Source organism: Lonchura striata, chromosome 4 (genome assembly GCF_050655825.1).
Source record: "Lonchura striata isolate lonStrDom1 chromosome 4, ASM5065582v1, whole genome shotgun sequence".
Lineage (NCBI taxonomy): Eukaryota > Metazoa > Chordata > Aves > Passeriformes > Estrildidae > Lonchura > Lonchura striata.
In genome coordinates this window covers 1,286,467-1,300,716 of record NC_140706.1, presented here as the reverse complement: position 1 = coordinate 1,300,716, position 14,250 = coordinate 1,286,467, and the positions used below count along the sequence as shown (strand labels likewise).

General features: G+C 52.4%; 1 protein-coding gene across 12 annotated transcripts in view; it reads right to left on the bottom strand.

The window, feature by feature from the left end:
- Window positions 1-872: 872 nt before the first annotated feature.
- EXOC6B (exocyst complex component 6B) overlaps window positions 873-14,250 on the bottom strand; it is a 284,486-nt gene continuing 271,108 nt past the window's right edge. For 2 of the 12 annotated variants that reach the window (XM_085577338.1, XM_085577341.1), the window contains exons 23-24: window positions 10,244-10,356; window positions 1,032-1,301 (exon numbers count right to left, since the gene is read on the bottom strand). In XM_085577338.1, the coding sequence (XP_085433464.1) occupies window positions 1,175-1,301; window positions 10,244-10,356 (240 nt within the window). In that variant the 3' untranslated portion in view covers window positions 1,032-1,174. Of the gene's footprint in view, window positions 1,302-2,475; window positions 2,924-2,960; window positions 3,754-10,243; window positions 10,357-14,250 lie in introns of those variants that run through there. The other 10 variants (XM_085577337.1, XM_085577336.1, XM_085577342.1 and 7 more) reach the window with 9 other exon arrangements.

Sequence of the window (14,250 nt, the reverse complement as noted above, 5' to 3'; positions counted from 1 at the left end):
TGGGAATGTGGCTGGACAACGTGAGGAATTAGAGGCAAAAGGGTGACAAGATGAGAAGGGTGAAAATTCCCCTCCGGAACTGGAATCCTGGGATTAAATCCTGCTGGTGGCCACCTGGTTTGAGCAGAGGATTTCCGGGAGCCTTGGGAACAGGGGGAATTTTATCCACAGGCACTTTGGAGCAGCACGACTCCATGGGGGATCTCCTGCTGTTCCAGGAGATTCCTGCTGGTCCAGCTCCAAAACTTCCTAGGGAAGTTTTCCCCATGGAACCACCAGGAGGAGAGGGAAGATGGGACACCAGCAGGGAAAAGAGAGGGAAAAACCCTTCCTGGACACCAGGAGATCCCAGTGTCCCTTCCCACTCCCCATCCATGGAAAAACCCTTCCTGGACACCGGGAGATCCCGGTGTCCCTTCCCACTCCCCATCCATGGAAAAACCCTTCCTGGACACCGGGAGATCCCAGTGTCCCTTCCCACTCCCCATCCATGGATGTCTCCAGCAGCATCCCAGCCCTGGAGCGCTGCCACAGGACACATTCCCAAATTATCCTTCAGCTGTCCCTTCCCAAATCTAATCCAGGTGGCCACTCCAAACCCTTCTCCGTAATCCCACAGCCCCTGGCAGGTCCCGGAGTGGAGCTCAGGGATGGGAAAGGGTCGCAATTCCAGGGATTTGCAGTCTAATGTGGGAATCAGCTCATGGAGGGGGAAAAGAGGAGAAAAAACCCTGGGAAATCCCTTTTTCCTGCCTAAATCCAAACCACAGGACACACCCAGGGTGACCCTCCTCCCTCTTCCCAGAGAACCCACGGCTCTTCCCAGATTTCTCAGTTGTCCAAGGGAATAAATTAACAAAAGGAAGGCAGGATGATCCCTTCAATTTGGCTTTGACAAAAAAAAAAACCCAAAAAACAACAAACCAAACAACCCAATCCGGGTGTGAACTTCTCCCAGGCTCCAAGAATTCCCATCGCTTCCTAAACCCCTGAAAATAGGAGTTTATCCAGGAGACTCCTGCCACCACCTCTTTTCCCGGGATTGTTCCGCCGGGAGGGTTTTGCCGCCGGGGGGAGGCTCCGCGGAGACTTTCCAGGCAAATAAAAAAATACAAATCTTCTCTCCCAACGAGATTCCCGAAGTCCCGGCTGCGGGAAGGGGATCCCGAGCCCCTCAGGAGTGGTGGCTGTTGATGAGGCCGCGCAGCTGCTTGGCCACGGTGTCGATCAACTTCTGCTTGTCCCGCTCGTTTTTCCGGAATTGGGCGAAAACGTTGTTTTTCCTGCTGGTGTCCCGCATCCTGCACGGAGCACAGACAGGTGATGGAACAGGGATTGGGAATGTTCAGTGGTCTGAGAGGGGAACGTGGAATTTCCAGCCTCTACACCAAATTTTGGGGCATTTTTCATGCCAATCAACGCCACTTTGGGATCTCCCAATTCCCACTCATTTTCCTGGAATTGGATGAAAATGTTGTTTTTCCTGCTGGTGTCCCGCATCCTGCACGGAGCACAGACAGGTGATGGAACAGGGATTGGGAATGTCCATTGGTCTGAGAGGAGAACATGGAATTTCAAGCCTCTACACCAATTTTTGGGGCATTTTTCAGGCTTAAAACCCTCTAATCCCAAACAATGCCACTTTGGAGTCTCCCAATTCCCAGTAATTTTTCTGGAATTGGGGAAAACGTTGTTTTTCCTGCTGGTGTCCCGCATCCTGCATGGAGCACAAACAGGTTATGGAACAGGGATTGGGAATGTCCAGCACTCAGAGAGCAGGACATGGAATTTCCAGGCTCCACACTAATTTTTGGGGCATTTTTCATGCCAATCAACGCCACTTTGGGATCTCCCAATTCCCACTCATTTTCCTGGAATTGGGTGAAATGTTGTTTTTCCTGCTGGTGTCCCGCATCCTGCACGGAGCACAGACAGGTGATGGAACAGGGATTGGGAATGTCCAGAGCTCAGAGAGCAGGACATGGAATTTCCAGGCTCCACACTAATTTTTGGGGCATTTTTCATGCCAATCAACGCCACTTTGGGATCTCCCAATTCCCACTCATTTTCCTGGAATTGGGTGAAATGTTGTTTTTCCTGCTGGTGTCCCGCATCCTGCACGGAGCACAGACAGGTGATGGAACAGGGATTGGGAATGTCCATTGGTCTGAGAGGAGAACATGGAATTTCAAGCCTCTACACCAATTTTTGGGGCATTTTTCAGGCTTTAAATCCCTCCAATCCCAATCAAGGTCTCCCCAATTCCTATTAATTTTTCTGTAATTGGGGAAAACATTGTTTTTCCTGCTGGTGTCCCGCATCCTGCATGGAGCACAGACAGGTTATGGAACAGGGATTGGGAATGTCCATTGGTCTGAGAGGAGAACATGGAATTTCCAAGCTCTACACCAAATTTTGGGGAATTTTCCATCCCAATCAATGCCACTGTGGAATCTCCCCAATTCCCATTCATTTTCCTGGAATTGGGTGAAAATGTTGTTTTTCCTGCTGGTGTCCCGCATCCTGCATGGAGCACAAACAGGTTATGGAACAGGGATTGGGAATGTCCAGCACTCAGAGAGCAGGACATGGAATTTCCAGGCTCCACACTAATTTTTGGGGCATTTTTCATGCCAATCAACGCCACTTTGGGATCTTCCAATTCCCACTCATTTTCCTGGAATTGGGGGAAAACATTGTTTTTCCTGCTGGTGTCCCGCATCCTGCACGGAGCACAGACAGGTGATGGAACAGGGATTGGGAATGTTCAGTGGTCTGAGAGGGGAACGTGGAATTTCCAGCCTCTACACCAAATTTTGGGGCATTTTTCATGCCAATCAACGCCACTTTGGGATTTCCCAATTCCCACTCATTTTCCTGGAATTGGGCGAAAACGTTGTTTTTCCTGCTGGTGTCCCGCATCCTGCACGGAGCACAGACAGGTGATGGAACAGGGATTGGGAATGTCCAGTGGTCTGAGAGGACAACATGGAATTTCAAGCCTCTACACCAATTTTTGGGGCATTTTTCAGGCTTTAAATCCCTCCAATCCCAATCAAGGTCTCCCCAATTCCCATTAATTTTTCTGTAATTGGGGAAAATGTTGTTTTTCCTGCTGGTGTCCCGCATCCTGCATGGAGCACAGAGAGGTGATGGAACAGGGATTGGGAATGTTCAGTGGTCTGAGAGGGGAACATGGAATTTCCAGGCTCTACACCAAATTTTGGGGAATTTTCCATCCCAATCAATGCCACTGTGGAATCTCCCCAATTCCCATTCATTTTCCTGGAATTGGGTGAAATGTTGTTTTTCCTGCTGGTGTCCCGCATCCTGCACGGAGCACAGACAGGTTATGGAACAGGGATTGGGAATGTCCAGCACTCAGAGAACAGGACATGGAATTTCAAGCCTCTACACCAAATTTTGGGGCATTTTTCATCATCCCAATCAATGCCACTGTGGGGTCTCCCCAATTCCCACTAATTTTTCCAGAATTGGATGAAAATGTTTTTTTTCCTGCTGGTGTCCCGCATCCTGCACGGAGCACAGACAGGTTATGGAACAGGGATTGGGAATGTCCAGCGCTCAGAGAGCAGGACATGGAATTTCCAGGCTCTACACCAAATTTTGGGGAATTTTTCAGACTATAAACCCCTCCAATCCAAATCAATGCCACTTTGGGCTCTCCCCAGTTCCCACTAATTTTTCTGGAATTGGGTGAAAATGTTGTTTTTCCTGCTGGTGTCCCGCATCCTGCATGGAGCACAAACAGGTTATGGAACAGGGATTGGGAATGTCCAGAGCTCAGAGAGCAGGACATGGAATTTCCAGGCTTTACACCAAGGTTTTTGGTTTTTTTTTTATTTTCATGCGTTTTTGCTTTAAACCCCTTTAATCCAAATCAATGCCACTTTGGGATCTCTCCCTAATTCCCAAATGCAGGAAATCCTAAATCCTCCCTCTTCCAAACAGGGAATTTTCCATCCCCATGTCACCTCCTGTGGCGGTGATGGAATTTGAGGAAGGAAATTTGAAAATCAGCACGGAATTCACAGAATTAAGGCTTTTTACTTCAAACTTGCACGCACGAGATGCAGCTTTAGGGGAGGCTGGGAAGGTCTGGAGCTGTGAATTTAAATTTTATAAAATATTCCAGGGAATCACGGAATGTTTGGGTTGGAAGGGACCTTAAATCCCATCCATTTCCAACCCCCTGCCCTGGGCAGGGGCACCGTCCACAATCCCATTTTTTAACCGATGAATAAAAAAATATAAATTATATAAATGTATATAATTTATATTAAATGTAACACGGAATAATTGCCATTCCAGGAAGGAATCCAGCTGTTTGGAAGGAGCACGGCGTCTCCAGGAGGTCTCCATAAATCCAGAGCCCAGCAGAGCAGGAGGTGGGATGGGGGCAAAGCTGGGGGGGGTTATGCACTCCTGCATTCCCAAATCCATATTTTGGGGGGGAACAGGGCTTGGGACACTTCCCAGGGGTGCTGGGAAGGGAAGAAGATTCCCACCAGGATCAACCTTCCAGCAGCTCCTGAAGGCACAACCTCCCAAAATCCAACCAGCCGAGGCTTGGCTCTTCCAAATTATCCCGATTTGTAAAAGATTTCCTGGGTAAATCAGACCTGGCAGAGGCTGAGGGCTTTGGATGCATCCCATAATCCCAGTTTTTGGCTGTGGGGACCTAAAGGAAGCGTTGAAGTGACAAGGACACGGTGCTGATGATCCGTGGGAAGCTGGCATGGATCATCCCGAGGGTCTGGAGTCAGCCGAGCACAACCCCAACCTCTCCAAACATCCAAAGTTTTCCAGGCTTCCGCTTCCTAGAAAGAGCCACAGGGAATCTGAAATGCTCCCAAAAAACACCAGGCTTGGAACTGGAATCCAGGATAACAACTTTATCCAAAGGGGAATTTACTGGGGTTAGCAGGGATGGAGCTGCTCTCCCAACAGGAGCAGGAGAGCTTGGAGCACTTCCAGTCATCAAAAAATCGGGATTTGTTTGTTTTTTGCTATTTTTCAGCTGGAGCAGGTTGGCAGTTGCTCCTCCAGGAGAACCAGGGAGCGATTGTGCCGGCGGGAAGCAGAGTTTGGAGCCGCCCAGGTCCTGCTATAGTGGATTTGGGGATAATTATCCTCCCCTGCAGCTCCAAACAGCTCCAGGAGGTCTCCAACCCTTCCCCAGGAAGGCTGGGAGCTCTCCCGGGTTCCAGAGGGACTCAGAGGTGCTGGAAGTTGATCTGTACCTTTGGAAAGCTCTTCCCAGCCCTTCCACACCCTGGGAATTTGGAGCTTTTCCATCCCGGCACCTCTGGGGCCATCCCCCACCCCATGGGAGCTGCTCAGGTCCATGGAATGTTTTGGAAGCAGCACACATTCCGTGCAAGAAAACCTTGGGGTGCGTTGGGATGATTGGGAAGGAGCTGGATGGATAAACCTCCGGATCCGGAGGGAAAGGGATTGAAAAGCTGGAGCTCTGATCCCACGACAAACCCACACAAGTGGATCTGGAAAAGTCTGGGAGCTGCTGGAATTTCCAGACACCATGGGAAATGTGCAAGCACTGAGACATTAAGTATTATTAATTAATCAAACTGCCTATAGGATAGAAAATCCCGCAGGATTCAGGTTAGGCTGTGTAGATCCACAGTTTTTTTCCCTGAGCAGAGCTTTGGGATAACTGGGAGCGCTATTACAAAACCCAGAGAAGTGGATGTGGAAAAGTCTGGGAACATCTGGGAGCTGCTGGGATCTCCAGACACCACGTGAAGATGCAAACACTGAGACATAAAATATTATTAATTAATCAAGCTGCCTACAGGACAGAAAATCCTGCAGGATTCAGGCTGGCCTGTGCAGATCCATGTTTTTTTTTTTTTCCCTGAGAAGAATTTTGGGATACCTGGGAGCATCCATAACAAACCCACAGAGGTGGATGTGGAAAAGTCTGGGAACATCTGGGAGCTGCTGGGATCTCCAGGCACCACGTGAAGATGCAAGCACTGAGACATTAACTATTATTAATTAATTAATTTCCCTACAGGACACAGAATCCTGCAGGATTTGGGATGGGCTGTGCAGATCCACAGATTTTTTCCTGAGCAGAGCTTTGGGATAACTGGGAGCATCCACAACAAACCCACAAAGGTGGATCTGGAGAAGTCTGGGAGCTGCTGGGATCTCCAGACACCACGTGAAGATGCAAGCACTGAGACATTAACTATTATTAATTAATTAATTTCCCTACAGGACACAAAATCCTGCAGAATTTGGGATGGGCTGTGCAGATCCAGAGATTTTTTTTCTGAGCAGAGCTTTGGGATAACTGGGAGCATCCACAACAAACCCACAGAGGTGGATCTGGAGAAGTCTGGGAACATCTGGGAGCTGCTGGGATCTTCAGGCACCACGTGAAGATGCAAGCACTGAGACATTAACTATTATTAATTAATTTCCCTACAGGACACAGAATCCTGCAGGATTCGGGATGGACTGTGCAGATCCAGAGATTTTTTCCTGAGCAGAGCTTTGGGATAACTGGGAGCATCCACAACAAACCCACAGAGGTGGATGTGGTGAAATCTGGGAGCTGCTGGGATCTCCAGACACCACGTGAAGATGCAAGCAGCGAGACATTAACTATTATTAATTAATCGAGCTGCCTGCAGGACAGCAGATCCCGCAGGATTCGGGATGGGCTGTGCAGCCCCCCTGCTCCATTTCTGGGAGCAGAGCCTCGGGATAACCGCGGGTTTGGATGCCGGGCCCAGGATGAGGAGTGAAAGGAAGGGAAAGGCGAGCTGGGCGCTGTCCCCAGCCCTGTCAACAAACACCACCTCGGAGAGAGCCGAGCTTTGTCTCAATTAATCCGGGAGGGGCAGAAAGCAGCGGGGTAAAAGCTCCTCTTTTAGCTCTAATTAGTGCATTTGGGAGGATCGGGTTGCGCAGGGCCCCGCTCCAGAGGCACTTTGCGTTTCCAGCGTTTCGGGCTCCATTGAGAGCGGACAATCGGGCCCGGCCGGGCGAGGGTGAAAGCCGGAGCGAGCGCACACTTACACCCGGGACATCCCGGGACAGACGCTCCGCGGTGGGAAGGGACACAGCTAACCAGGAGAACAGCTGACAGCCCGGCCGGCCCCGCTCAGAATTCCCCGCGGAATTCCCGGCGGGATGGGAGGCAGTGCCCGGAGTGTCCGGAGAGCTCGTGGGGGATGGACAGGGACCCTCAGAGGGGATCCCTGGCAGTGGCCAAGGCCAGGATGGACACTGGGGCTTGGGGCAGCCTGGGACAGTGGGACGTGTCCCTGCCCATGGATGGGATGGGAATGGGATGATCCTTAAGGTTCGTTCCAACCCAACCCATTCCAGGATTCTGGAGCTCCTCTGCTCTGGGAGAGCTGGGAATGTTCCCCTGGAGAAGGGAAAATTCCAGGGAATGCTCAGAGTGCCTGCAGGGGCTCCAGGAGAGCTGGAGAGGGACTGGGGACAAGGGACAGAGGGACAGGAGCCAGGGAATGGCTCCCACTGGGAAAGGGGAGCTTGGGCTGGGATCTTGGCAAGGAATTCCTGGCTGGGAGGGTGGGGAGGGGCTGGATGGAATTCCCAGATTTGCTGGGGCTGCCACTGGATCCCTGGCAGTGCCCAAGGCCAGGTTGGACACTGGGATTGGATCCACCTGGGATAGTGGGAGGTGTCCCTGCTCATGGATGGGGTGGGAACGGGATCATCTTTCAGGCTCCTTCCAACTCAAAGCATTCCATGATTCCATGACTTTATGGAGTGAGCCAGGCTGGGGGTTGGAGCTGCTCTCCTGCTGTCCCACCACCTTCCCAGCCTCTGCCATGATCTCAATTCCCCGGCTCTTCCAGGAGCTGCATGGCCGAGCTCCCAGATTTTGGGCGTCCCTTTATTTCAGTATTTTACCGTCAGCTCTGAGTAAACCTCTCTCATCTCAGACGCTGGGTCGTGGATTTGCCGTGTAACACGGAATTATTCCGGCTGGAAGAGCCCTCCGAGGTCACCAAATCCACCCATCCCCTGGCATTTCCACCCCACGGCCCCGGATCACCCAGAGATAACTCAGCCCATCAAACAGCAGCGTAAAAACAATGCCACGAGGCGTGCGAGTCCTTTTAAACCCAGCTTTGTGCCCGTGTCCCTCCCTGGTGCCCTCGGGGTGTCCCGAGGTGCCGGGATATCCGTTCTTCTCCGCTGGTGGACAGCAGCTGGGCCACGATGACACAGAGGGAACCCCGAAGTTCGCAAACACCCCAAGGCCACTCACAGAATCAGAGATTCAGGAAAAATTTGGGTTGGAAGGGACCTTTGAAGCCCATCCAGTGCCACCGCTGTCCCAGGATGCTCCAAGACCCGTCCAACCCGGCCTTGGACACTTCCAGGGATGCAGCTTGGTTTGGATTAACCACGGAGTCAGAGCGTGGGGAGCAGTTTGAGGAGATCTGGGGTCTCTCCTTCTCCTCGAGGAGGGGGTGATGAGTTTAGGGTTGGGGCCACACTTCCAGAAGAACATCCAAGGTGCCAGGATCCCTGGAAGTGTCCAAGACCAGGTTGGACAGGGCTTGGAGCAGCATGGGATAGTGGGAGGCGTCGTGCCCACGGATCTGGATGGGCTTTAAGGCCCTTTTCCCACCCAAACCATTCCATGATTCCACGAGGATCCCCTCTCCTGCCCGCTCCTCCACACAGGACCCAGCAGCGCGGCGCCCGTGCCGGGAGCCGCTCGGAAAACGCCAAATTCCCACTTTTTGGCTCGTTCTCTGGAAAACGGCCTGGGAGGTCTGCCGGGAGCGGGAGCAGGGTGGATCCTTCCCAAGCCAGCTTGGAGCTGGACCAGCGGAGATCATCTGGGAGACCCACCACGGGCAGGGGTGACAGGCAAAGCAAATCCCGCTTTTCCTGCAGGAAAATCCCGCGGCGTTCCCGCAGAAGGGGCTCAGCCCCCCGGGAGCCACCCCGGAGCCCCGGGAGCCGTTCCCGGCACCGCTCCAGGATTCGGGATGGAGCCGTGCGGAGCATGGGAAGCGTGGCCCTCAAAGGATGGATCGAAGGTTCTCCAGAGGCTCCTCCGGCCCCACGGGATCGGGATTCGGGATCTCCGGGATCCCCGTGGGAGAAGTGGGAACAGGAGTGAATGGGAATAGAAGGAGATGGAAATAAAAACGTGGGGATGTGTAGAAGTAGAAAGAAATGGAGATAAAAATATAGAAATAAATAGAAATATGGAAATATAGAAATATGGAAATATTGAAGTATGAAAATATGGAAATATAGCTAAAAATACAGAAACAGAAATAAATAGGAAATAAAATATAGGAATAGAAATAAAATACAGAAATAGAAATAAAAACAGAAATAGAACTATAGAAATAAAAAAATCTAGAAATATAGAAATCTAGAAATCTAGAAATATATAAATATATAAATAAATATATATAAATACAGAATTATAGAAATGTAGAAATATAGAAATACAGAAATGTAGAAATAAAAATACAGAAATGGAATTAAAACCAGAAATAAATAGAACTATAGAAACAAATAGAAATAGAAGTATAGAAATGTAGAAATACAGAAATACAGAAATGTTGAAATAAAAATATAGAAATAGAAATAAATATAGAAATAAAAATACAGAAATAGAAATACATAGAGAAGTAAATAGAAATAGAGATACCAAAATATAAACATATAAATACAATTCAAAATACAGAAATAGAAATGAAAATGGAAATGTAGAAACAAAAAGAAATAGAAGTACAGAAATACAGAAACAGAATGGGATAAACCAGAATATTCTCAGGTGGAGGGGAAGCTGCAGCAACGTGGTCCAACTGCCCAACCACTTCATGACCAAAAGTTGTTCATGGCATTGCCCAAACGCCTCCCAAACACTAAAAAATTCGGGATAGCCACTCCTGCCTGCAGCCCAGCACATTTTAAGGGATTTCGGAGCCGGAGGTTCACCTTTACAGCGAAATTTTCCGGTGGGACAAGGAAAACCGCTTAAGAGCCAATAAAAGAAGGACCCGCAGCCAAGCCGCTGGATTTGGGTAACACGGGAATGGGGTCAGCGGGATGAGATGGGATTTTTCCATCTGAGCTCCCTCTGTCCACCCAGAGCCGAGATCTTTGCTCCCAGGGGTGGAAAATGCTGCTAGAGCACGAGGGGGGTGGGAATTCCCTCGGGATTTGGGGGCACACTCACTTTTCCAGCAGGATGAGGGCTGTGGTGGGGTTCACGCGAAGGTATTTGCACGTGGGCTGCCCGTAGTCGGCCAAATACGTCGACCAATCCCATTGGATGAACAGATCCAGGAGCTGGAAAGGATAAAACAAACGGGGTTTGAAAAAGCTGGAAAAGGGAGCGGGTGTTTCCCTGGAAGCTGGCACAGGTCCTGGGCAGGTGGAGTTATCCGTAAAAAAATGAGCGCAGGCTTTATTAATTTGTTTAGTATTATTCTGTTAACGTTTCATCATTCGCTTGGTTGTACTTCGTTATTAATTTAGGAATAATTAACATTGATTAATGCAGGGCTGTATTAGTTTAGCCATTGAGCATTCCTGCTCTGTGAACCCTGATTTTGGGGATTCGAGGGGGATTTGAGGTCTGAGGCACCTCGAGGACGTGGGTGACAAACAACCCCAGTGCCCTGACGCTCTCAGTATGGCAGGAGTAAACTTTTGGGGTCAAAGTCACCACAAACTTGTTCCAGCATCATTCCAACCGTTCCCCACGGATTTCTCATCACCCTGGGTCCATCCCAACGCCCTCCAAGGGCTCTGGAAGTGTCTCCAATGCCCTGAGGAGCTCGGGGGGTTATTCCGGGTGAGTGCAGCTCCCGGAGCTGGGAGTCCCAGGTGCTTTCCAGACGTTGGTGAGAGAAACCACCAGGCCTTGGCAGCAGGGGAAGGAAAAGGGATTAACTCGGCCATCCGTGACCGCCAAAATTCCCACCTGCAGCCCTTCGTGTCCACAACTACCCTGCTCCTCCCAGCCAGGTGAGGCACGGGCAAACAACAGCCCAGGTCGCCCCAATGTCCTCTTCCCACACCGTTCCCATCCTTGTTTTCCTTAAAAACCGGGAGCTGCCGTGCCCTCCTCACATGAGGATCTCCTCACCTCAGAGGGTATTTGGCCTCTCCACCCACCCACGAGGGCACGGGTTCGCTGTGTATCGCAGAATTATTCCGGTTGGAAGAGCCCTCCAAGGTCACCAAATCCAACCATCCCCCAGCATTTCCACACCCATCCCTGACCCACGGGCCAGGGATGTTCTCTAAATGCCCAAGTTCCCTAAATGCCCTCTTCCCACACCGTTCCCATCCTTGTTTTCCTTAAATAACCAGGAGCTGCCGTGCCCACCTCACATGAGGATCTCCTCACCTCAGAGGGGATTTGGCCTCTCCACCCACCCATGAGGACACAGTCCCAGTTCCCTAAATGCCCTCTTCCCACACCGTTCCCATCCTTGTTTTCCTTAAATAACCAGGAGCTGCCGTGCCCCCCTCACATGTGGATGTTCTCCTCTCAGTGAGGACTTGGCTCCTCCACCCACCCACAAGGACACAGTCCCAGTTCCCTAAATGCTCTCTTCCCACACCATTCCCATCCTTGTTTTCCTTAAAAACCAGGAGCTGCCGTGCCCACCTCACATGTGGATGTTCTCCTCTCAGTGAGGACTTGGCTCCTCCACCCACCCACGAGGACACAGTCCCAGTTCCCTAAATGGCCCCTTCCCACACCATTCCCATCCTTGTTTTCCTTAAATAACCAGGAGCTGCCGTGCCCCCCTCACATGAGGATCTCCTCCATCAACGACGACTTGGCTTCTCCAGCCACTCATGAAGGCACAGTCCAATGGCCTCTTCCCACACCATTCCCATCCTTGTTTTCCTTAAAAACCAGGCGCTCCCCTGCCCTCCCCACATGTGGATCTCGACGAGGACTTGTTTTCTTCACCCGCCCACGGCGGCACGGCCCAGCATTCCCGGGATTTCACCTTCACCTCTGCCCCATCCCCAGCAGGTTAATTAAGAGCTCCTGCCGTTCCCCCCTGCCAGAGATCCCGTCTTGGAGCGCCGCTGTGACCGCTCTATTTGGGGACGGGCTGCCAAGCGCGTGGACGTCTTCATCGCCCGCTCGGCGCGTCCCGGTGCCCACCGCCGGAGCCGGGAGAGGCCGGGCCCGTCCGCGGCCAAGCGGGGCCCATAGAGGCCTCATTGTCCCCGCGTCTCCATGGTTTTCCTGGAGGCCCCGGCGCTGTTTAACAACGCGTCCTGCCCCGCCAAGAAGGGGATTTAGCTCCTCCGAGACCTCCAGATACAAAACAAAAATGTGCAACAAGATTCTTTTTGACTATGTAGGTCAGGGCAAGGAAAACAAGCTGTCGGGAACAATCCCCCGGGCTGGCGGGGGGGATGGATTAGCCGGGACCTAAGAGGGCTTTTCCAGCCCGGGTCCCGCTCGGCTTTGTCCGGCGGGGCCTTTGTGTTGAGCTACAAACCCAAGCTGAACATCACTGGCGGGAGGTTTTGTTTTTTTTCTCCAAGGGGGCACCTTGGAGAGAGACAACCTTAAATATGATTTCACAGGCGCTTTTCAGGCCGAGCGCCGGGGCCGAAACGCTTCCGCGGGGCTTGGCGGCTGCTGGGAGGAGTCGCATGGATGTAGAGGCTCAAAGGGAACCCCACAAGGCGCCAAAGACCTCTTGCTGGTGGCCCCCGGGAGGCTGAACGTGCCTCGGGCAAATCCCGAACAAAGCCCGAACACTCTCGCCACGGAGCCAGGTAGCTGTTGGTGGGGAGGGAGAATAAAGAGCCAGGAGGAAAGGGATGAAGGAAAAATAGAAATAAAAAAGTGAGGATTAGGAAGGGGGTTTGAAGAAGATGGAATTAAAACACTGGGAGTTGTTCTGGAACAGGCTTGGGAGCAGTGCAGGAGCTCAAAGGGACATGGAGCTGCTCCAGGGCTGGAGCCCCTCTGCTCTGGAGCCAGGGTGGCAGAGGTGGGAATGTTCCCCTGGAGAAGGGAAAATTCCAGGGAATGCTCAGAGTGCCTGGAGGGGCTCCAGGAGAGCTGGAGAGGGACTGGGGACAAGGGACAGAGGGACAGGAGCCAGGGAATGGCTCCCACTGCCAGAGAAACTCCAGTGACCCCAAACCATTGACAGCAGCTCCACACGAGCCCAGGTGTGCCCGGGTGGCCAAGCAGGCCAAGGGCACCTGGGCTGTGCCAGGTCTGGGGTGGCAGCAGGGCCAGGGCAGTGTCCTTGTCCCCAGGGCTGGGGCAGATCCGGAGAGCCCCGAGGGGCTGGAGCCCGGCCAGGGCAGGGAACGGAGCTGGGAAAGGGCTGGAGAGTTCCCGAGGAGCTGTGAAGGGAATGGAGAGTTCCTGAGGAGCTGGGAAGGGGCTGGAGAGTTCCTGAGGAGCTGGGAAGGGGCTGGAGAGTTCCTGAGGAGCTGGGAAGGGAATGGAGAGTTCCCGAGGAGCTGGGAAGGGGCTGGAGAGTTCCCGAGGAGCTGGGAAGGGGCTGGAGAGTTCCTGAGGAGCTGGGAAGGGAATGGAGAGTTCCTGAGGGAGCTGGGAAGGGAATGGAGAGTTCCTGAGGGAGCTGGGAAGGGAATGGAGAGTTCCTGAGGAGCTGGGAAGGGAATGGAGAGTTCCTGAGGAGCTGGGAAGGGAATGGAGAGTTCCTGAGGAGCTGAGGGGGCTCAGCCTGGAGCAAAGGAGGCTCAGGGGGACCTTGTGGCTCTGCACAGCTCCTGCCAGGAGGGGACAGCCGGGGGGATTTGGGATCTGTTCCCAGGAACAGGGACGGGAGGAGAGGGAACGGCCTCAGGGGAGCCCCAGGGTGGATATTGGGAATATTCCTCATGGGATGGGCTGTCCAACGTGATGGAGTCCCTGTCCCTGGAAGGATTTGAAGGATCCACTTGGGGACAGGGGTCAGCAGTGGCCTTGGCAGTGCTGAAGAAAAGCTGGACTCCATCTCTGAGCGCTTTTCCAACCTTATTGATTCCGCGACTCCCAGCGCTCCCACCTCAGCCTGGACCTTCCCGGAGCTCTCGCAGAGCCAGACCACCCCCAGGTGGCTCCCGACAGTGACAGATGGGCTGTGTGTTTTCCAACTCCTTGCCCACATCCATCTTTTTTGGCTCGGCAGCTCCGCGGACGGTCGGGGCCAGCACCTTTGGCCCCGGCTGCCGGCGCTC